The sequence below is a fragment of the Ornithorhynchus anatinus genome, chromosome 17 (genome assembly GCF_004115215.2).
Source record: "Ornithorhynchus anatinus isolate Pmale09 chromosome 17, mOrnAna1.pri.v4, whole genome shotgun sequence".
NCBI lineage: Eukaryota > Metazoa > Chordata > Mammalia > Monotremata > Ornithorhynchidae > Ornithorhynchus > Ornithorhynchus anatinus.
The window spans coordinates 40,671,599-40,694,786 of NC_041744.1; the positions used below are offsets into that span (position 1 = coordinate 40,671,599).

Consider the following 23,188-nt stretch of genomic DNA (forward strand, 5'->3'; position numbering starts at 1 on the left):
TCGTCCGCTCAACTGTATATATTTCCATTACCCTATTTATTTTGTTAATGAATTGTACATCGCCTTGATTCTATTTAGTTGCCATTGTTTTTACGAGATGTTCTTCCCCTCGACTCTATTTATTGACTCTATTTCTTGTCTGTCCATCTCCCCCGATTAGACTGTAAGCCCGTCTCTATCTGTTGCCGACCTGTTCATCCCAAGCGCTTAGTACAGTGCTCTGCACATAGTAAGCGCTCAATAAATACTATTGAATTAATGTTTCCACTTCTCACCATGGAAACAGACCTTTGTTTCTTCCCAGGGCATTTCCAGGATTCTGGTTACTCCTGCTCCTCAAACTTGCAGGAGTGTCCCAGGATCTCCCAGATCAAGGAAAAGAGAGGAGTTGAAGACATTCTTTGCCACCCTTACCTTGGACTCAGAAGCTTAGGATTGACGTCATCTCTTCTTTTGCTTCAAGTTATCCTTGTGAGATAGTGAAAAGACAGGAATTATTATCCCATTTTGGGAAGGGAAAATTGAGGCTCAAGTATCGACTTGAGCATCACATCTGGGTTCCACGGGGAGCCAGTGATGGGAGCAGAGAACAACTGTAAACGTGATTGTTAGTCTTGTCCACTGATCCACCTAATCATAGGTTTCCCAGGTGGTTACCTCTCCCTGGTCTATAACCAGACTAGGACTGACAAAAAGGCCTTGGAAGAGAAGGTCGGGAAGACTTCAGCCTTCAAAACTCTCCAATGTCTACTTCAGTAGGAAAGTCTTCACTGGGCTCTGGAGCCCAACCAATAACCAGGGTGAATGGGAAGTATCTGTAACAGTAATGGTATTTATTGAGCACTTACTGAGTACAGTCCACCGTAATTAAGTGCCTGGGAGGCACAAGATTCTCTGTCCAAAAGGAGCTTACATTCTCAAGGGAGAAAGAAATGAAAACCTTTATCAGTAGTGAAATTAGATTAAATAGGTTGAATAAGCCAATGAAATATGCATATATATGCTGCAAATGAGTACACATTTTCACATACACAGACATATGGGCCAATGGAGGAAGCCACCTGATCTCTGAATCTGTGGGAGGGAGTTGGGAATGTGAGTGTGAGTGGCATGTGTTGGGGTTGATATGACTCAGGGTATAGATGATTAATGGGTAAGGCTTATTGGAAGAGCTGGGAATTGAGGGGGGCTTTGAAGGTGGAGAGGGATGAGATCTGTCAGATTTGTTTGGGGAAGGAAGTTCCAGGCTGGGGGGAGATGATGAGAAAGGGGTTGGAAGCTGGTGAGACAGGAGTAAGGGTCAGTTAAGAGGAGGACTTGGAAGAAGCAAAGAGTTTAGTGGATGAGAGAGCAAAAATGCAAGGGAGAGAGCTGTCAGATGGTGGCTCTAAAAATCCTTCATATCCTGGTGGGAAGACCATGCAGTGACAAAGAGAAATATCACCTGGAAATCCCAACTCCCTCCCACAGATTCAGAGATCAGGTGGCTTCCTCCATTGTCCCATAGGGATCGCTCCCTGGGCCCAGGAGCTTGACCCAGCCAGTGATATTGGAGACTCCATTGCCTCCATTGTCTCCATTGGACTTCTAGTAGTCACAGCCTAACAAAGTTCAACAATTCACTCTACACCCTGGTCTTCATGGTCACCTAATGCCCTGAGCACCAAGGTGGCAGGAAGTGGCAGCAGGAGGAAAGGAGTCAGCTTCAGGGCTAGTCTTTGAGGCCAGGGTGTGGGTTCAGATTAGGCTAGGCCTTCATCTAGAGAATTACCATAGTCAATCACATTACTGCTTCTAACACATAATTCCTTCCAACCCTGATTTTAAAGGGAAATAAAAGATTGTTTTTGTAAGGAGCGACAGAGGCCCTGGCTGTGGTAGGAAGAAGAGAAGGGTCAAAACTCTCAGAGACATGCACCTCTGGGATAGAAAGAGGAAAGGGGAGGGAGAATTATTTGCATGCAGTCCTTGGGATACTGTAATAGAGCTAAGAAACATAGTATCCAGTAACCTCTTAACTTTCTCTTCTTTCTCTCTTTTTCTCTTATTTTTCTTCTCTTTTTTCTCCTATCCCACCCTTAATGCTAGGCTTAATTTTCAACATAATAGCCCCTCCTCAGTTTTTAGATGGTAAAAGTTATACCAAAAGTTGGCAATTATGAGAGTAAATATGATAAAAGTTTCTGAAACCCTTAGAATACACAAACAGTTCCCTTCTAGGGACCCCTTCCAGGTGGAAAGCTATTTTATAAAGAATATCAAACACTTCCGATAACATCATTTGGAGCACAGCCATGTGCGGAATGGGAATTGAGTGAAGAGCTGGGATTTAAGGAAGTTTATAATGACCTGAGGGCCAGAAAATAAGGAGTCTTGCACACACCCTTTTTCCAGATAGGAAAGAAGTTTATAGAAAGCTTTCCACCATAAAAACTTTCCACTACTAAAGAACAGAATGTACTCACATGAACACTCCCAGAATCACATTGTGGCTTTAGATGTCAATATAGCACAGTGGACTTGATCTTTGCAGCCTGTCATATACAGGAGCCTGGCAGATATAGGAGCCTGGTATGGAGCTGCAACAAGACCTCACCGTAGTTTCTATAGATCTTATGATAGCATTCAACACCATCAGGAGGGGAGGACACTGGGAGCGACTTAGTGAATTGGTCTGCCTAGAAAAATTCATTAAAATTCCAAGGCCACTTCAAGATGGCAAGGCTGACCAAGTCAAAGTCAAGGATGCCCTTCTGATCCATTACCTGATGGAGCAAAGCTGGAAAGTTTTGTTCAATTAGAACTCAGTCAGAAGGGCCTGGATTCTAATCCCAGCTCCACCACTTGTCTGGTGGAGGTTCAGACCTTAGGTGAGTCACTTCACTTCTCTGTGCCTCAGTTACCTCTTCTGTAAAATGAGGATTAAGACTGTGAGCCCTATGTGGGACAGGGACTGTGCCCATCCCGATTAGACTATATCTACCCCAGTGCTTAGAACAGTCCTTGGCACATAGTAAGTGCTTAAAAAAATTCTGTCATTATAATAATAATTATTATTAATAATTGAGATTAATAATTATTAATGACTGAGTCCTAGAGGAAACCCTAAAATAACACAGCAAATCCAACTGGTAAATTACAAACCTAAAGGCTTCAAGGGAGCTATATGTGCAGTCCAAAATATGTTTTGGCAACTCAGAACTAATTGCTGTCATGGCTCCTACTCTATTCTAATCCTCCTTGACTTCTCAGATGCCTTTGACACTGTCGACCACCCCCTTCTCCTCCACACTTTATCCCACCTTGGCTTCACGGACTCCGTCCTCTCCTGGTTCTCCTCTTGTCTCTCTGGCCGGTCATTCTCAGTCTCCTTCGCAGGCTCCTTCTCCCCCTCCCATCCTATAACTGTTGGAGTTCCTCAAGGGTCAATTCTTGGCCCTCTTCTGTTCTCCATATACACTCAATCCCTCGGTGAACTCATCTGCTCTCACGGCTTCAACTATTATCTCTATGCAGATGACACACAGATCTACATCTCTGCCCCTGTCCTCTCCCCCTCCCTTCAGGCTTGCATCTCCTCCTGCCTCCAGAACGTCTCCATTAGGATGTCTGCCCACCACCTAAAACTCAACATGACCAAAACTGAGCTCCTCATCTTCCTTCCCAAGCCCGGTCCTCTCCCTGACTTCCCTATCACGTTGGATGGTACGACCATCCTTCCCATCTCTCAGGCCCGCAACCTCGGTGTCATCTTTGACTCGGCTTTCTCATTCACCCCACACATCCAATCCGTTACCAAAACCTGCCGGTCTCACCTTTATAATATCGCCAAGATCCGCCCTTTCTTCTCCACCCAAATGGTTACCTTACTGCTACAGGCTCTCGTAATATCCTGGCTAGACTACTGTCTCAGCCTTCTCTCTGATCTCCCTTCCTCCTCTCTCTCCCCACTCCAGTCTATTCTTCACACCGCTGCCTGGCTCATCTTCCTGCAGAAACACTCTGGGTATGTCACTCCCCTTCTTAAAAACCTCCAGTGGTTGCCTATCAACCTCCACGCAAAACATAAACTTCTCACTCTAGGCTTCGAGGTTCTCCATCACCTTGTCCCTTCCTACCTTTCCTCCCTTCTCTCTACTGCCCACTCCGCATGCTCCGCTCCTCTGCCGCTCATCTCCTCACCATCCCCCGTTCTCGCCCATCCCGCCGTCAACCCCTGGGCCGCGTCCTTCCGCGGTCCTGGAATGCCCTCCCTCCTCACCTCCGCCAAACTAATTCTTTTCCCCTCTTCAAAACTCTTCTTCTCCAAGAGGCCTTCCCAGACTGAGCTCCCTTTTTCCCTTTGCTCCCTCTACCTCCCCTTCACCTCTCCACAGTTAAACCCTCTTCTTCCCCCTTTCCCTCTGCTCCTCCCCCTCTCCCTTCCCATCCCCTCAGCACTGTACTCGTCCACTTAACTGTATATATCTTCATTACCCTATTTATTTTGTTAATGAGATATACATCACCCTGATTCTATTTATTTGCTATTGTTTTAATGAGATGTTCTTCCCCTTGATTCTATTTATTGCCATTGTTCTTGTCTGTCTGTCTCCCCTGATTAGACTTTAAGCCTGTCAAAGGGCAGGGACTATCTCTATCTGTTACCGATTTGTACATTCCAAGCGCTTAGTACAGTGCTCTACACATAGTAAGTGCTCAATAAATACTATTGAATGAATGAATGAATGTTCTGTTATCAAGGCAACAGGATGCTTGCTAACATAACAGTAGAAAAGGAAGTAGAAAATTGAATTACTAAGGTCAGCACATTACTTGGGAGGCTATCAAACAGAATGAGAATGCCATAAAACATTAAAGTCTAGATGAAAGGAAATGTCTACAGAGCTGTGAGTTGGCTGTCCACTTTCTCTATAGCTGTGAAATCTGCACAGATGTCGCAGTCAACTACTTCCACAGTTCCATCAGTGTCATTTTGGGGCTTCCCTCACCATCAGCTTGCAAGGCAGGATCTTAAACATTGATATTCTAGAGCGGAGTCAGTCTCTCCTAGATCCACTCACCACAACACAGCTGCACTAGGTGGGACCTGTGAGGAGAATGTACTACAGTAAGAGATGCAAATACTTGCAGACCACTGTTCTAAGTGCTTGGGGAAGTACAATATAACAATAAACAGACAAATTCCCTGCCCACACAACAAGCTTTCAGTGTGGAGCAGTAGAGAGATAATACAAATAAATGACAAATATGTACATAAGTTCTACAGGGCTGGGAGGGGGGATAAATCAAGACAGCAAGGAGGGGAAACATAGAAGAGAGTGAGACAAGATGAAAGGTGGACTTATTTCAGGGAAGGCCTCTTGGAGTAGATGTGCTTCAATAAGGTTCTGAAGGGCGGCAGAGTAATTGTCTGTTGGATTTGAGGAGAGATGGTGTTCCAGGCCAGAGGGAGTACAAGGGCAAGGGGTTGGTGGAAAGATAGATGAGATAGAGGTTCAATGAGAAGGTTAGTATTAGAAGAATGAAGTGAGTGGGCTGGGTTGTAGTAGAAGAGTAGTAAGGTGAGGTAGGAGGGAGCAAGGTGATGGAATCCTTTAAAGACAATTGTGAGGAGTTTTTGTTTGATCTGGTGGTGGATGGATAACCACTGGAGTTTCTTGAGGAGTTGGGAAACATGGTCTCAACGTTTTTGAAGGAAAATTATTCAGGAACCAGAGTGTAGTATCGACTGGAATGGGGAAAGAAAGGAGGCAAGGAGGTTAGCAAGGAGCAATAATCACGGCGGGGTAGGATAAGTGCTTGTATTAACGTGGTAGCAGTTTAGATGGAGAGGAAAGTGGATTTTAGTAATGTTGTGAAGGTAGAACTGACAGGAGTTAGTGATGGTTTGAATATATGTGTTGAATGACAGAGAGGAGTGAAAAATAGTGCCAAGTTTTTGGGCTTGTGAGATAAGAAGGACAGTGGTGCTATCTATAGTGGTGGGAAAGTGAGAAGGAGGACCGGGTATGGGTGGGAAGATGAGAAGTTCAGTTTTACCCATACTAGGTTCAAGATGACAGGAGGACATCCATGTAGAGATGTCTTGAAGGCAGGAGGAAATGCGAGACTGCAAAGAGGGACAGAGATCAGGGCTGGAGATGCAGATTTGGGTGTCTTCAGGTGGTAGGTTGAAGGTGGTTGAGGTGGTATTTGAAGCCACGTGAGGGAATGAGTTCTCCAAGAGAGTGGGTGTAGATGGAATATAGAAGGGGTCCCAGAATTTCATGAAACCTGAAGGACCCCCACAGGTAGGAGTTGAAGCAGAGGAGGAGCCAGTGAAGGAGACTGAGAATGAATGCCAGGCAGGTGAGGAGAATCAGGTGAATACAATGTCAGTGAAGCCAAGTGAAGCCGAGTTTACATGAAAAGTGACTTATATCCTGAGCCATCGTGAATGGTAGAAGTCAAAAGGTAAACTAAAAAAAGGAATCGCTCCAAAACTAACTTAGGAAAAAACATTAAAGCAGGGGCAGAGGAAATTGAGCATAAAAAGCTTAATTTGGAGCTGTTCTGGGTGGGTCTGCCAGATGGAGGTGGGCTATCCCATTATTTGTTCATGGAGATGGAAAGTAAGGTCTGATTGCCCACTGAAAGCACAATGTCTGACCCAAATGAATTCTTATTATATTAATAATAACTATTATTATTATGATTAATAATTATATTTGTTGAGTGTTTACTATGTGCCAAGCACTGTTCTAAGCACTGAGATAGATACAAGATAATCAGATTGGACATAATCCTTCTCCCATAACAAGTGTCCAGGCTAGGAAGAAGCAAGTAGGACTTTATCCCAGAAACTGACTCATTATTAGGTTCAGCCTCATCTTGGAATTAGCAGCATCTTGGTACAGTTGGCAGGTCTGAATGTCGACCTGACTGACTGATACAATGGGTGAGCAGAATGCATTACTTGGGACTGCTGTGCATTCAGGATTTTTAGTCTGGCAGATCTAGAGGAGAGTGGTCCTTTTGAAGAACCCCAGGATTGGTCTTGGGAAGAGGGAAAGTTCTGGTTAGCGGAATATTTAGATCCCAACTTGATTTTTTTAAAAAGGCTGCAGTCATGCAGGGTCTGATCCTCGGTATTAAAGATCTCTGGGGCCAATTGCAGGCAGAGAAGAAATATGTATGTGACAAAAAGTATTTATTCAGCAATCAGGCATGGCAGTAACACTGAAAGAGCATGACAAAATGCTTAGGGAGGAGACCTACTATGCCAATCTACTCATTGTACCTCAATTTCTTCTTTATCATTTTCGACTCCTTGCCCACATCCTACTTCTAGCTTTGGAATGCCCTCCCTCCCCCTATCTGACAGCATATCACCTTCCCCACCTTCAAAGCCTAATTAAAATTACATCTCCTTCAAGAGGCCTTCCCCTACTAAGCCCTCATTTCCTCTTCTCCCACTCCTTGTATGTTGCCCTTGCACTTGGATTCCCACCCTATATGCACCCTTTCCTCAGTCCCATAGCACTTATGTACATATTTGTTATTTAAGTTACATATCTGTTATTTAAGTTACTTATTTGTTATTTATGTCTATCTCCCCTTCTAACATCTAAGCTTGTTTTTGACAGAGAATGCCTAACTCTGTTATATTGTACTCTCCCATGCACTTAGAATAGTATTCTGCACAAAGTAAAATTTCAATAAATATGATTGATAGATTGACTTGGAGCAAGAGAATGCTCGACTCAGGAGAGAGAGGGAACAATGAGAGACCAAACCAAACATAGTCAGCACTGCCTTCTTCCTTCGATCCCCATTATCTAGAGGACCCATTCTGGCCTCTGGATCTCAGGAATACAACTAAATCAGGATGGACTTAAGTCCCTGTTCCACATGGGGTTCACAGTCTAAAGCAATATGGTATAGTGGATAGTGGAAAGAGCACAGGCCTGGGAGTCAGAGAAACTGAGTTCTAATTCCAGCTCTACCACTTGTCTGCTTTGTAAGTCAGTGAATCCTCTGTACTTCAGTTTCTTCATCTCTAAATTGAGAATTCTACTTACACTGTGAGCTCCTTGTGGGTCAGGGACCAATTCTGACCTGATTGACTTGTATCTACCTCAGTGCTTAGAACAGTGATTGACACATAGAGAGTCCTTAATAATTACCATAATTATTATTATTCATTATCATAAGGATCATGCCCACAGTGCTATATTTTAGCCTGAAGCCTTATGCTTCATGGAAGAAGAGAGTGTGTTCTGCAATAGTCTGTCTGGAATGATTCTAGCTGAAATTTTGGTGGAAATGAAAAATAGTGAGTAATTCTGGTAATTTTTAGTCAGCTCTCACACCTGTATTCTTGAAGATAGTTACTGCTCTGGAATCCAACCACAGCCTTAACAACAGCAAAAGAATGTGGTTTGTTTGAGCAGTGCAAGAAGAAAGACAGATTGAAAATCTCAGATCACAATGGAGTCAGCATGTTCCTTAGCTTTATAAACCTGGGCACCAATATGAGTCAAGCAATGCTATTTATTGAATGTTTACCATGTGCAGAGCACTTAAGCACTTTGAAGAGTTACATTTGAAGCAGCATGGCCTAGTGGATAGAGCACAGGCCTGGGAGTTAAAAGGACTTGGGTTTTAATTCTGGCTCTGCCACTTGTCTGCTGTGTGATCTTGGGCAAGTCACTTAACTTCTCTGTGCCTCAGTTACCTCATCTGGAAAATGGGGATTAAGACGAGAGCCTTATGTGGGACAGGTACTATGTCTAACTGATTAATTTGTGTCTATCTCAGGTTTTAGTAGAGTGCCTGTCACATAGTAAGAACTTAACACTTACCATTAAAAAAACCTACAAAACTATAGAGTTGGTAGACATGACTCCTGCCCACAATGAGCTTATAGACTGTAGAGGGAGATAGATATTAAAGTAAATTACAGGTGGATATGTATATAAGTGTTGTGGGATGGTGGTGGGCTGAGTATCAGAAGTAATCAGGTTGTCCCACATGAGGCTCACTTTTTTAATCCCCATTTTACAGATGAGGTAACTGAGGCACAGAGAAGTTAAATGACTTGCCTAAGGTCACACAGCAGGAACATGGAGGAGCTGGGATTAGAATCCAGGTCCTCTGACTCCAAGGCCAATGTTCTTTCCATTAGGCCATGACTCCTCTTCCGTTTTCTACTTTGCCACTTATTCCTGAGCACCACCTCCCTGAGGGGAAACTCATTTATCCAAGCTGTCAATCATTTACTTGATGGCACCAGCTGGAAGATGAGGGAAACAAGAGAGAATCTAGCTAATTGGGGGAAAAGCCCTAGATCATTCTAGGTTTCATGTGTCAAGCACTTACTATTGCCAAACATTGTGCTAAGCACTATGATAGACACAAAATAATCAGGTCAGGCAGTCTATGTCCCATATGGGACTCACAGTCTAAGGCTTAGGGAGAACAATCCCCATTTTACAGATGCTAAGAGAAAAGGTAAGAGGCTTGTCTAATGTCACACTGCAGAAAGACCTAAGTGTTGTAGTTGCTGGGGAATTTTCCCCTTATTGTAGAAGCTTCAGCTTTAGGGAGAGAAGCAAATCGGGAGCTTATTTACAGCTGTTGCCTAATTTGTTCAATATTAAATACTAATTAAAATCAGTTATGTTCATTAATCTCCAAACTCTGTATGAGATTCATGTTCTGATAAAATCTTATCCATAGAGCATATCTGGGGAAGATACATTTCCCCATGCTCCAAGGAACCAGCCCATTAGAAGTAGGACTGGCTAGCTGTACCTCAGATGCTTCCACACTATTTGGGGTGCAATCCTCAAGGTCATAGGATGGTGCAGGCCAAAGGTGGGGGAGGCAGGAGGTGCTGAAACCCAGTTCAAAATGCCAGCTGTCCTGGGCAGGAACAGGCAACTAAACACAAAGGCTCTTTCCACCTCAAGATTTCCCATCCATATCAAGTTCTGCCAGCAGGGTCTCCATTCCACCCCCTCATCCCTGCTCCTAACTTCCTCCTCCACTGCTCATCCTCCACTCTAGGCTCTTCCACTATACAGATCATTTCCTGGGCTTTCTCCTTCCCATCCAGGCACAGAGTTGCCACAGACAGAGGGTGGAAATTGCTCTTGTCTAATTGACACATGTTGGATTTGCACTGAAGAATGGGGGCGACAGAGGATTAATCAATCAGTCTATCACATTTACTGAGCACTTACTGTGTGCAGGTAGCTCTTGAAAGCTCTTGGGGAAATAAAATATAATAGAGTTATATTACCCACTATAACCCCTCTCAGGGTCACACCTGGAGAGTTTCTAGTACTCATTCATTCATTCAATAGTATTTATTGAGTGCTTACTATGTGCAGAGCACTGTACTAAGCGCTTGGGATGAACAAGTCGGCAACAGATAGAGACAGTCCCTGCCGTTTGACGGGCTTACAGTCTAATCGGGGGAGAAGGACAGACAAGAACAATGGCACTAAACAGCGTCAAGGGGAAGAACATCTCGTAAAAACAATGGCAACTAAATAGAATCAAGGCGATGTACAATTCATTAACAAAATAAATAGGGTAACGAAAATATATACAGTTGAGCGGACGAGTACAGTACTGTGGGGATGGGAAGGGAGAGGTGGAGGAGCAGAGGGAAAAGGGGAAAATGAGGCTTTAGCTGCGGAGAGGTAAAGGGGGGATGGCAGAGGGAGTAGAGGGGGAAGAGGAGCTCAGTCTGGGAACGCCTCTTGGAGGAGGTGATTTTTAAGTAAGGTTTTGAAGAGGGAAAGAGAATCAGTTTGGCGGAGGTGAGGAGGGAGGGCGTTGCAGGACCGCGGGAGGACGTGACCCAGGGGTCGACGGCGGGATAGGCGAGACCGAGGGACGGCGAGGAGGTGGGCGGCAGAGGAGCGGAGTGTGCGGGGTGGGCGGTAGAAAGAGAGAAGGGAGGAGAGGTAGGAAGGGGCAAGGTGATGGAGAGCCTTGAAGCCTAGAGTGAGGAGTTTTTGTTTGGAGCGGAGGTCGATAGGCAACCACTGGAGTTGTTTAATAATAATAATAATAATGTTGGTATTTGTTAAGCGCTTACTATGTGCCGAGCACTGTTCTAAGCGCTGGGGTAGACATAGGGGAATCAGGTTGTCCCACGTGGGGCTCACAGTCTTAATCCCCATTTTACAGATGAGGGAACTGAGGCACGGAGAAGTTAAGTGACTTGCCCACAGTCACACAGCCGACAAGTGGCAGAGCTGGGATTCGAACTCATGAGCCCTGACTCCAAAGCCCGTGCTCTTTCCACTGCGCCACGTTTAAGAAGGGGAGTGACATGCCCAGATCGTTTCTGCAGGAAACTGGTAGTACTCTACCAGTCTTGACGATAGGAGGGAGAGTCAAGCAGAGGCATACCCATTCCATTCCTAGCTTGGCCAGTGGCTATCAAGTGGAAGACAATTTACTACAAGTCAAAACTCCCCTGTGCTGGGCAGCAGCAGCATGGGAGAGAGTTGAGGGCAGAGACTCAAGTTGACTGTGCGGAAGGAGACAGTGATCAACGACTTCCGTATTTCGACCAAGACAATCCTATGGAGACACTACCAGTATGATTGCAGATGGAAGTGGGGCATTCTGGGAGATATGTGTCCATGGCAGCGTTATGGGTTGGAAATGACTCGACAGCACAAGACAAAACTCACAATAAGCTTACTGTCTAGGGGGGAGGCAAATATTAATACAAATAAAAAAATTACTGATATGTACATAAGTGTTGTGGGACTGAGGGAGGAGCAAATAAAGGGTACTTAGAGAAGATATGCTTTTAATAAAGCTTTGAAGGTGGGGAGAGTAATCACTTGATGGATATGAAGAAGGAGTGTGTTCCAGGCTAGAGACAGGATGTCATCTTTGAAATAGCTGACATAGAGGTACTGTGAGCCCACTGCATTAAAGGATTGAAGTGTGCAGGCTGAGTTGTAGTAAGAATAAGGTAGGAGAGGGCAAAGTGATTGAGTGCTTTAAAGTCAATGGTAAGGAGTTTCTGTTTGATGTGGAGGAGGATGCGCAACTACTGGAGGTTATTGAAGAAAAGGGAAATGTGGATTGAATGAGTTTTTAGAAAAATGATGCAGGCATCAGAATGAAGTATGGACTGGAGTGTGAGGACAGACAGGAATTAGGGAGGTCAGCAAGGGAGCTGATAGGGATAAGGTAAGTAGGTGCTTGGATTAAAGTGGAAGTCATTTGGATGGAAAGGAAAGGGCAGGTTTTAGCATTGTTTTGATGGTTGAAGCAATAGGATTTGGTAATAGATTGAATTCATGGGTTGAAAGAGAGAGATCAGTCAAGGATAATGCCAAGTTTACAGAACTGTGAGTCAGAAAAGATGGTGGTGCTGTCTACAGTGACAGGAAAGTAAGTGGGAGGACATAGTTTGGGTGGGAAAATAAGCATGTTTTGGACTTGCTAAATTTGAGGTGTCAGCAGGAGATCCAAGTAAAGGTGTTTTGAGGGCTGGAGGAAATGTGATAGTGCAGAAAAGGAGAGAGATCAAGGCCGGAAATGTAGATTTGGGAATAATAGGAGCCATAAAAATGAATGAGTTCTCCAAGGGGGTGGAGAATGACAGCGTCACTGAAGCTAAGGTCTGTTCTTTATTCTGCTGCCCAGCTCATCTTCCTGCAGAAATGCTCTGGGCATGTCACTCCCCTTCTTAAAAACCTCCAGTGGTTGCCTATCAACCTCTGCACGAAATAAAACCTTCTCACTCTAGACTTCAAGGCTCTCCATCACCTTGTCCTCTCCTACCTCTCCTCCCTTCTCTCTTTCTACTGCCCACTCTGCATGCTCTGCTCCTCTGCTGCCCACCTCCTCACCGTCCCCCGTTCACGCCTATCCCGCCATCAACCCCTGGCCCACATCCTCCCGCTGCCCTGGAATGCCCTCCCTCCTCACCTCTGCCAAACTAACTCTCTTCCCCTCTTCAAAGCCCTACTGAGAGCTCACCTTTTCCAAGAGGCCTTCCCAGACTAAGCTTCCCCTTTTCCCTCTGCTCCCTCTCTGCCCCCCCTTCACCTCCCCTCAGCTAAGCCCCCTTTTCCCCCCTTTCCCTCTGCTCCTCCCCCCTCCCTTCCCCTCCCCTCAGCACTGTGCTCATCCGCTCATTTGTATATATTTTTTATTACCTATGAGATGTACATCCCCTTGATTCTATTCATTGCTATTGTTTTTGTCTGACTGCCTCCCCCGATTAGACTTTAAGCCCTTCACTGGGCAGGAATTGTCTCTATCTGTTGCTGAATTGTACATTCCAAGCGCTTAGTACAGTGCTCTGCACATAGTAAGTGCTCAATAAATACTATTGAATGAATGAATGAATAATGTTTCCAGAAGAAGGGGCATGGACAGTATCTAAAGTAGCTGAGAGGTCAAGGAGGACCTCCTTGGTGATTAGGATGGAGAAAAGGGTTTTGGATCTGATAAGAAGGAGATCATTGGTGATCTTTGAAAAGGCAGTTTTGTTGAGTGAAGGGGGCAGAAGCCAGATTGGAGGGCGTGGAAGCCAGATTGGAGGATATCAAGGACATCCAAGCCCGTCACCCCCGTCAATTGTTCCAGACTTTTAATTCTCTCCTCAGGCCCCCTGTTCCTCCCCCTCCCCCATCCCTCACCCCCAATGATCTGGCCACCTACTTCATCACAAAAATTAACACAATCAGGTCTGAGCTCCCCAAAGTCACCCCTCCCCCTTCTGCCTCCTCCCCTCACCAACCCTCTCCCCGACTTTCCCATCCTTCCCTGCAGTATCCTCAGAGGAGATCTCCTCCCTCCTCGCAAGTGCCACCCCCTCCACCTGTGCTTCAGACCCCATTCCTTATAAAAACCATCGCCCCTTCCCTCCTCCCCTTCTTAACTTCTATCTTTAACTGCTCACTCTCCAATGGCTTCTTCCCCTCTGCCTTCAAACATGCCCATATCTCCCCCATCCTAAAAAAAATCCTCTCTCGACCCCACTTCCCCTTCCAGTTATCGCCCTATCTCCCTCTTACCCCTCCTTTCCAAACTCCTAGAATGAGTCGTCTACACTCGCTGCCTTGAATTCCTCAACTCCAACTCTCTCCTGGACCCCCTCCAATCTGGCTTCTGTCCCCTCCACTCTACCAAGACTGCTCTCTCTAAGGTCACCCATGACCTCTTTCTTGCCAAATCCAATGGCTCCTACTCTATCCTAATCCTCCTCGACCTCTCAGCTGCCTTTGACACTGTCAACCATCCCCTTCTCCTCCACACCTTATCTCACCTTGGCTTCACAGACTCCGTCATGTCCTGGTTCTCCTCTTATCTTTCTGGCCGTTCATTCTCGGTCTCCTTCGCAGGCTCCTCCTCCCCCCCCGCCATCCACTAACTGTAGGGGTTCCTCAAGGGTCAGTTCTTGGCCCCCTTCTGTTCTCTATTTACACTCACTCCCTTGGTGAATTCATTCGCTCCCACGGCTTCAACTATCATCTCTATGCAGATGACACACAAGTCTACATCTCCTCCCTGTTCTCTCCTCCTCCCTTCAGGCTCGTATCTCCTCCTGCCTCCAGGATGTCTCCACCTCGATGTCTGCCCACCACCTAAAACTCAACATGTCCAAAACTGAGCTCCTTATCTTCCCTCCCAAGCCCTGTCCTTCTCCTGACTTCCCTGTCACTGTGGATGGTATAACCATCCTTCCCGTCTCTCAAGCCCACAACCTTGGTGTCATCCTTGACTCAGCTCTCATTCACCCCACACATCCAGTCCGTCACCGAGACCTGCCGGTCTTACCTTTACAATATCGCCAAGATCCACCCTTTCCTCTCCATCCAAACGGCTCTCTTACTGGTACAAGCACTCATAATATCCTTGCTGGATTATTGTATCAGCCTTCTCTCTGATCTCCCTTCCTCCTGTCTCTCCCTGCTCCAGTCTATTCTTTCATTCAATAGTATTTATTGAGCGCGTACTATGTGCAGAGCACTGTACTAAGCGCTTGGAATGAACAAGTCGGCAACAGATAGAGACAGTCCCTGCCGTTTGATGGGCTTACAGTCTAATCGGGGGAGACGGACAGACAAGAACAATGGCAATAAATAGAGTCAAGGGGAAGAACATCTCGTAAAAACAATGGCAACTAAATAGAATCAAGGCGATGTACATTTCATTAACAAAACAAATAGGGTAATAAATATATACAGTTGAGCAGACGAGTACAGTGCTGAGATGATGGGAAGGGAGAGGAGGAGGAGCAGAGGGAAATGGGGGGAAAAGAGGGTTAAGCTGCGGAGAGGTGAAGGGGGGGTGGTAGAGGGAGTAGAGGGAGAAGAGGAGCTCAGTCTGGGAAGGTCTCTTGGAGGAGGTGAGTTTTAAGTAGGGTTTTGAAGAGGGGAAGAGAATCAGTTTGGCGGAGGTGAGGAGGGAGGGCGTTCCAGGACCGCGGGAGGATGTGGCCCAGGGGTCGACAGCGGGATAGGCGAGACCGAGGGACGGTGAGGAGGTGGGCGGCAGAGGAGCGGAGTGTGCGGGGTGGGCGGTAGAAAGAGAGAAGGGAGGAGAGGTAGGAAGGGGCAAGGTGATTTAGAGCCTTGAAGCCTAGAGAGACTATTCTTCATTCCGCTGCCCAGCTCATCTTCCTGCAGAAACGCTCTGGGTATGTCACTCCCCTTCTTAAAAACCTCCAGTGGTTGCCTATCAATCTCCACACGAAACAAAAATTTTTCACTCTTGGCTTCAAGGCTCTCCATCATCTTGCCCCCTCCTACCTCTCCTCCCATCTCTCTTTCTACTGCCCACCCCGCACACTCCGCTCCTCTGCCGCCCACCTCCTCACCGTCCCTCGGTCTCGCCTATCCCGCTGTCCTGGCCCACATCCTCCCGCTGTCCTGGAATGTCCTCCCTCCTCACCTCTGCCAAACTAACTCTCTTCCCCTTTTCAAAGCCCTACTGAGAGCTCACCTCCTCCAAGAGGCCTTCGCAGACTGAGTTTCCCCTTTTCCCTCTGCTCCCTCTCTGCCCCCCCTTCACTTCCCCTCAGCTAAGCCCCTTTCCCCCCCTTTCCCTCTGCTCCTCCCCCCTCCCTTCCCCTCCCCTCAGCACTGTGCTCATTTGTATATACTTTTTGTTACCCTATTTATTTTGTTAATGAGATGTACATCCCTTGATTCTATTTATTGCGATTAAGTTGTCTTATTTTTGTCCGTCGGTTTCCCCCGATTAGACTGTAAGCCCGTCAATGGGAAGGGATTGTCTCTATCTGTTGCCAAATTGTACATTCCAAGCGCTTAGTAAAGTGCTGTGCACATAGTAAGCGCTCAATAAATACTATGGAATGAAAATGAGAGAATTTAGGAGAGAAACTGGAGACAGCAAGTGTAGGCAATTTGCTCAAGACAGTTTTGAAGATGGCAGTCAGGGAGGGAAAGAAGGAGAGGGCAAGTGCTTCGATAAGGTGCGAAGGGGTGGGGTAAGAGCTATAGGTGGAGGGGTTGGATTTTGAGAGAAGACAGTAGATCGCCTCTTGAGATACTGCTGGGAAAGATGGGAGAGTTGAAGAAGGGGCAGGAGGAGGAAGAGACTGGAGAGCAGCAGGGGAGATTTTAGGGAGATCATGCCTGTTGGTTTCAATTTTGGTTTCAGAGGAGAGTCAGAGTGGGAAAGCAGGGAGTGGCTGAAGCAGGGACACAAAGAGCTGAAGCAGGGACACAATCAAGTGTCTCTGGGCATCCTTTGTGGAAAAAGTGGAGACATTTGATGCTGTGAGTCCTGAGTCGAGCTAGCCGGACATTGCTCCCTTGGGCTGGAGATGGGCTAACAGGGTCTGGATATTGTGGGGAGGAAAGCAGGGGTGGAGGTGGTGGGCATTGGTTGGGGCTGCTTCCACATAGGGATAGGCCCCAAATGGTCACCTTGCCAGCACTGAGCAGGTTCTCCTCTCTCTCACCACTCTTGCCCTCCCCTATCAATGCCCACTGGTTCTTCTGAGCCCAGTGTGAATCAATTAATCAATCAAACAATTAAACAGTCAAGCACTATGCTGGGTGCTTCAGAAAGTACAATACAAATAAGTAGGTGTAGGTAATTGCTGCTCATAAGGAGCTTATGTACTAGGGGGGGAGACTGACATTAAAATAAATTTCAGGTAAGGGAAGCAACAGAGTACAAGCATATGTGCTGTGGTGATGAGGGTGGGGTGAATAGTAAAGTGGTTAACGGGAACAGACCCAAGTGCACAGCTGACACAGAAGGAAGGGCTTAGACAGGGAAGTAAGGGCTTAGTCAAGAAAGGTTTCTTGGAGGAGAAGTAATACTAGTAGCAGCATGGCTTAATGGATAAAGTCTGGGCCTAAGCAACAGAAGGACCTGCGTTATAATCCCAGCCCCGCCACTTGCCTGCTTACCTTGGGCAAGTCACTTAACTTCTCTGTGCCTCAGTTACCTCATCTATAAAATGGAGATTATGAGCAACATGTGGGACGGGGGCTTTGCTTGTAACCACCCCAGGACTTAATATAGCCCTGGAACATAGTAAGCACTGAACAAATACCACAGTTATTGAAGATAGGGAGAGTGGTGGTCTGTCAGATATTAAGGGGTAGGGACTTACAAACCAGAAGGAGGATGTGGTCAAGCGTTCGGCATCAAAAAAGACTACAGTGAGAAAGCTTGTGTTAGAGGACCCGAGTGTGTAAGTTGGCTTGTAGTAGGAGATCAGTGAAGTAAGGTAGAAGCGAGAGAGTTGATTGCCTTAAAGCCAAAAATAGGGAGTTTTTGTTTGGTGCAGAGATGGATGGCAAGAAAGATAATGTCATAATTCATACTTGATAAAATGATCAATCCATAGATTAAGCAATCACAGTGTACAGAGAACTGTACTGAGCAGCGTGGAAGCAGCGTGGAAGCAGCGTGGCTCAGCGTGGCTCAGTGGAAAGAGCACGGGCTTTGGAGTCAGGGGTCATGAGTTCGAATCCCAGCTCTGCCACTTGTCAGCTGTGTGACTGTGGGCAAGTCACTTCACTTCTCTGTGCCTCAGTTACCTCATCTGTAAAATGGGGATTAAGACTGTGAGCCCCACGTGGGACAACCTGATTCCCCTGTGTCTACCCCAGCGCTTAGAACAGTGCTCTGCACATAAGTAAGTGCTTAACAAATCCCAACATTATTATTACTGAGCACTTGGAAGAGTACAATAGAATTAACACACGAGCTCTTCCCTTAAGAATCTTAAAATCTAGTAGGGGAGACAAGCACTAAAATAAATTATAGTGGGAGGAAACAGTAGAGTGAGAAACTATGTACAAAAGTGCTACTGTGTGGGTGTGAATGCGTAAGAGCTTGGGGCTGATCCAAGAATGGGAAAAGCCAAAAGTAACATCTAGATCACCAAAAATGGAGCAGAGCCAATTATCAGGTGATCACAGCATCTGGCGGAACTGATAGAGAATAATATGGATCCACATGTAAAGCCCTCGGGCGCTAGCTGGCATGTTTTCCTCCCTACCCCCACCCCCTTTGCTTTTCACACCTGCAGAAATCATCACTCCCTCCTACACAATCTTATCCAACCATCTCATTCTCTGCACCAGCTCTCACAGAACCTCAACAGAACCTCAACCGCTCCCCTTCCTCCCACTCATGCTTAGTGTAATAATTCAATTAATGGCATATGTTAAGCCTTTACAGTGTGCAGAGCACTGTGAGAAGCTTTTGGGAGAGCACAATATAATAGAGTTGGTAGACACGAGCCCTATCTTCAAGAAGCTTATAATCTAATGGGGGTTATAATAAACATTATAATATATCAAAGGTAGAGGAAACAACAGAGTATAAGGTTATGTACAAAAGTTCTGTGGGAAAGAGGGAGGGATGAGAGCCTAAGTGCTTCGGGGGTATGGACTTAAGTGCATTGGTGATGCAGAAAGGAGGGATGCAGGAGGTGGGGAGATGACAATTTAGTCAGGGAAGACTTCCAGGAGGTGTTTTGATTTCAGTAGGAAAGAACATGCAAAGAATGAACATGGAAAGAACGTTTAAGACTAATTATGGCCATTAATGAGTGCTCATTCTGTGCTAAATATGCAACCAAACATTTCTGTTCACTTGTACTTCTTGCAGAGTATGGCCCATAATGTGTCTAATATGCGACTGGCATGAGAGATGAGCTGTTCTTCTCCCTCCAACATTTCTTAGCTAGTTGTGAGAAGAAATCTGAAGCTTCCCAGGTCTGACAGGGAATCCCACCTCCCTGCAGAAGCCTTCAAACACCTCAAACACCCCAAATTGTAAAAACGTATTAGCCACTTCCAGCACAGCTATTTATTCATGCTAATCATCACATTTGTGTAGAGATGTTTCTCGATTGATTGCACATTCAATTATTCATTTTGATAAGTCTAGTTATAAGCTATTTTAGTTAAGAGTTTAGTTCAACTCTAGTTTAAGTCTGTTTCCCCCTACTAAACTGTGCACTCTTTGTGGACAGAGAATGTGTCACTTCTCCATGTTGTACTTTCCCAAGCACTTAGTCCAGTATACTGCATCAAATTGGAGCCTAATAATTAGTACTACTGTTTCTACTACAATTACTACTACTGCTACTTCTGCTACTATGATTTCTATTTGCTGCTAATGTTCCTGGTACTCATCTTATGCTATCAAGTCATCTCTGACCCATAGCAATGCCGTGGACACATCTCTCCCCAGATGCCCCACCTCCCCCTGCAATTGTTTTGGTAGTGTATCAGTAGAATTTTCTTAGTAAAAATACAGAAGTTGTTTACCACTGCCTCCTTTTATGCAGTAAACTTGAGTCTCCACCCTCGACTCTCTCCCATGCTGCTCCTTGCCCAGAACGGGTGAATTTTGACTTGTAGCAGATTGCCTTCCACTCCCTAGCCACTGCCCAAGCTAGGAAGGGGATGGGCATGCCTCTGCTTGACTCTCCCTCCTGTAATCAAGACTTGTAGAGTACAGGAAGCTCTCCAGATGCGACACTGAGAGAGGAATTATTGCTATTACTACTACTGAAATTATTATTCCTGCTACTTCTAGAGAAGCAGCATGGTGTAGTGGATAGAGCATGGACCTGGGACTCGGAAAGTCATGAGTACTAATTCCGGGTCCTAATCCCAACTCCACCACTTGTCTACTGTGTGACCTTAGGCAAATCACTTCACTTCTCTGGGACTGAAACTGTGAGCCCCACGTGGCACATGGACTGCATCCAACCCAATTTGCTGGTTTCCACCCCACTGCTTAGCATAGTAAGTGCTTAACAAATGCCATTATTATTGTTATTATTACTTCTGAGGGAATCAGGGAAGTATTCCATCAGGCAGAACGGATGACCTTGCATCAGACAGTGTGGGAGGCACGAGTTGAGAGCTGCCCTGTGGTAAGCAGGGTCAAGCAAGCCATAGAGCAGTCTGCAGAGAGCTGTCAGCAGTCACAGCAGCACTCCTCAACCAGGAGCCAATGGGCCCTGGAGCCCTGACTATAGGTCTTTCCAGCCAGAGCAGTGTCCAGACAGAACACCTTGGCTGGGTGGTGTAGACACTTCCCAGTTAGCCCTTGGCAGTGGGTGAAGGGTGGATGTGGCTGCTCACTCAGTGTGAAGCCCAAACACGAAGTTGGGAAGCTGGAAATGTGCTCACTTCCCATGTTTGGTTCCTTCTCCTGCAAATTGTCCAACAGGGTCAAACAGTATTGACTAATTAGTCCAGATCAACACGGCTTGCTATAGCTACAGCTACAGAAGATGGGGCCCGAGAGAAGGACACTGAGAGAGCAGAGGAAAGAGAGGTTGAGCTCAGTGATGGAAGTGGAATGGCTAGGTGGGGAGAAGACCTATTTGGAAGGGCAGCTTCTCCCAGTAAGCATATGTCATCCATCCTGCTGCTCTTGGTCCCATAATGAATTGTGATTAACCCTCCCTGTGGTAGATCAGTGTTTGTGACTCTGACTTTCTTTGTTCCTTCTCTAGTTGAGTGGATCCATGCAAGTGAACTGCTAGTGAGCTAACAGTGAATATTTCCAATGGAAACTACATGGAGATGGAAATGCAAACTTCACATTAGTTTTAAACCACAAAACCATCCTGTGAGGGAGATAGGAAACACTGGCAGAGCACAACTTTAGGTGTAAATTTTCACTCAGACCCTGACCAGAATTGGTAAAAGCAATTAAACCCTGCCTCTCTTAGCAAACATCCAGACGATGGAGCTGGAATGGGTCTCCCAACACTCCTCTCACAGCAGAGACACTATTAGGAGAGGCTGAAGGGTGAACTTGAAAGGAAACAGAGAAGCCAGCGGATGTCCTGTAACTCATTTCAACCTACCAAGGGTCCCAGGCTCGGAACAGTGAGCAGGGCAGGACTGAGCAGGTGGTTGGGAGGGGGAGTGGTAAGGAAAGATGGGCTATGAATTGGCCTTCAACCATGGAGGGTGAAGTCACCTACTTGGATGTTAAGATTGCTCCCAAGAGAAAACGTGATCATCCTTCTCCAGGTAAAATCACCTCATTATTTTCATGACTTTTTTTCTGCTAAATAGCAAAGGTTTGAAATGACTCTTTGGCAGTGACTGCAAAGATTTTCAAAAATACAGTTCTTAATTTTGTTTAAATTGGATTTGGTTCTAATTACTTTAATGTTAAGGTTTATTTAATCTAAAAGTATCTTACTTTATGAAGGGGTGAAATGCTTTTTAAATTGCATTTTGTTGCTGTATGTTTTGGAAGCTTAATTTAATGTGGTCCATGGAGATTTTGTGCTAATTAGCTCTGTGTTGAGTTTAATTCCATCTTAAAATATCTTATTTGGTGTGAAGGAGTGAGTGAGAAGCAATTTTGAAATTCATGTTTAGCCATAAAATGAGCATGTTCTGAATCTAATAATTTCTGATGAATTCTAGAATTTAAACAGGAATTTATATATAGGCCTGATATATAGGAAAATATAGAGCAGCAGGATATTTTACCAACAAAATATAATGATCACTAGTTAGTATTTAAAATTTTTCCATCATTTTTTTTTAACAAGATATTTCCCCAGAGCATGAGGAACTGAAATGCTCTTTGCAGATTCAGATAAAAGACGTGAGCTTTTTTTAATATGTACAAACTGCCCTGATCCTTGAGCAGGGAGGTTTCTTTTCTATCAAAACTATTTTCAAGGGACTATTGCTAGAAGCAGAATTGTACTTTAGAGACTATAAAATAATTGAGACTTTCAAAAGTCTCCATATTCAGGAAGAATGAGTGGAATTATGCATGTTTCCTGATTTGTAAAGATTTCTCATCCATTCAGATATATACATCTAGGTAATAATAATGATAATAATATTGGTATTTGTTAAGCGCTTACTATGTGCAGAGCACTGTTCTAAGCGCTGGGGTGTATAGGGTAATCAGTTTGTCCCACATGAGGCTCACAGTCTTAATCCCTATTTTCCAGATGAGGTAACTGAGGCACAGAGAAGTTAAGTGACTTGCCCACAGTCACACAGCTGCCAAGTGGCAGAGCCGGCATTTGAACCCATGACCTCTGACTCCCAAGCCCGGGCTCTTTCTACTGAGCCATGCTGCTTCTCTATGTGCAGAGCACTGTTCTAAGCACTGGGGTAGATACAGGGTCATCAGGTTGTCCCACATGAGGCTCACATTTTTTAATCCCCATTTTACAGATGAGGGAACTGAGGCACAGAGAAGTGAAGTAACTTGCCCACAGTCACACAGCTGCCAAGTGGCAGAGCTGGGGTTTGAACCCATGACCTCTGACTCCTAAGCCCGGGCTTTTTCCACTGAGCCACACCGCTTCTCTAAAAGATCTCTAAAAGCATTTTGGATTAACCATTTGCCATCATGAGGGAATAAGATTATTGTTATGTAAGAATAGTGGCAGTTACATGTTGGATTAACTAATTCATAAGCTGCTTTTCAAACCAGCCCTGGGCCCTAATCTTCCATCAATCAGTGGTATTTATTGAGTACTTACTGTGCATAGAGTACACTACTAAGTCCTTGGAAGACAACAACACAACAGGGTTGATAGACATGTTTCCTGCCTATAAGGGGCTTACAGTCTAGCAGGGGAGATGGTAAAATAAATTATGGACATGTACATAAGTGCTATGGGGCAGAAAGTGGTAAACATCAATCAATTAATGGT

General features: G+C 45.4%; 1 protein-coding gene across 2 annotated transcripts in view; it reads left to right on the top strand.

Moving 5' to 3' along the window:
• LOC114817725 (killer cell lectin-like receptor subfamily B member 1B allele B) overlaps window positions 1–23,188 on the top strand; it is a 122,879-nt gene that overhangs the window by 76,444 nt on the left and 23,247 nt on the right. Inside the window, exon 1 of one of the 2 annotated variants that reach the window (XM_039914587.1) lies at window positions 20,259–21,527. The exons of the other annotated variant lie outside the window; for it this stretch is intronic. Coding sequence (XP_039770521.1) covers window positions 21,440–21,527 — 88 coding nt within the window. The 5' untranslated portion in view covers window positions 20,259–21,439. Of the gene's footprint in view, window positions 1–20,258; window positions 21,528–23,188 lie in introns of those variants that run through there. 2 annotated transcript variants of the gene reach the window in all.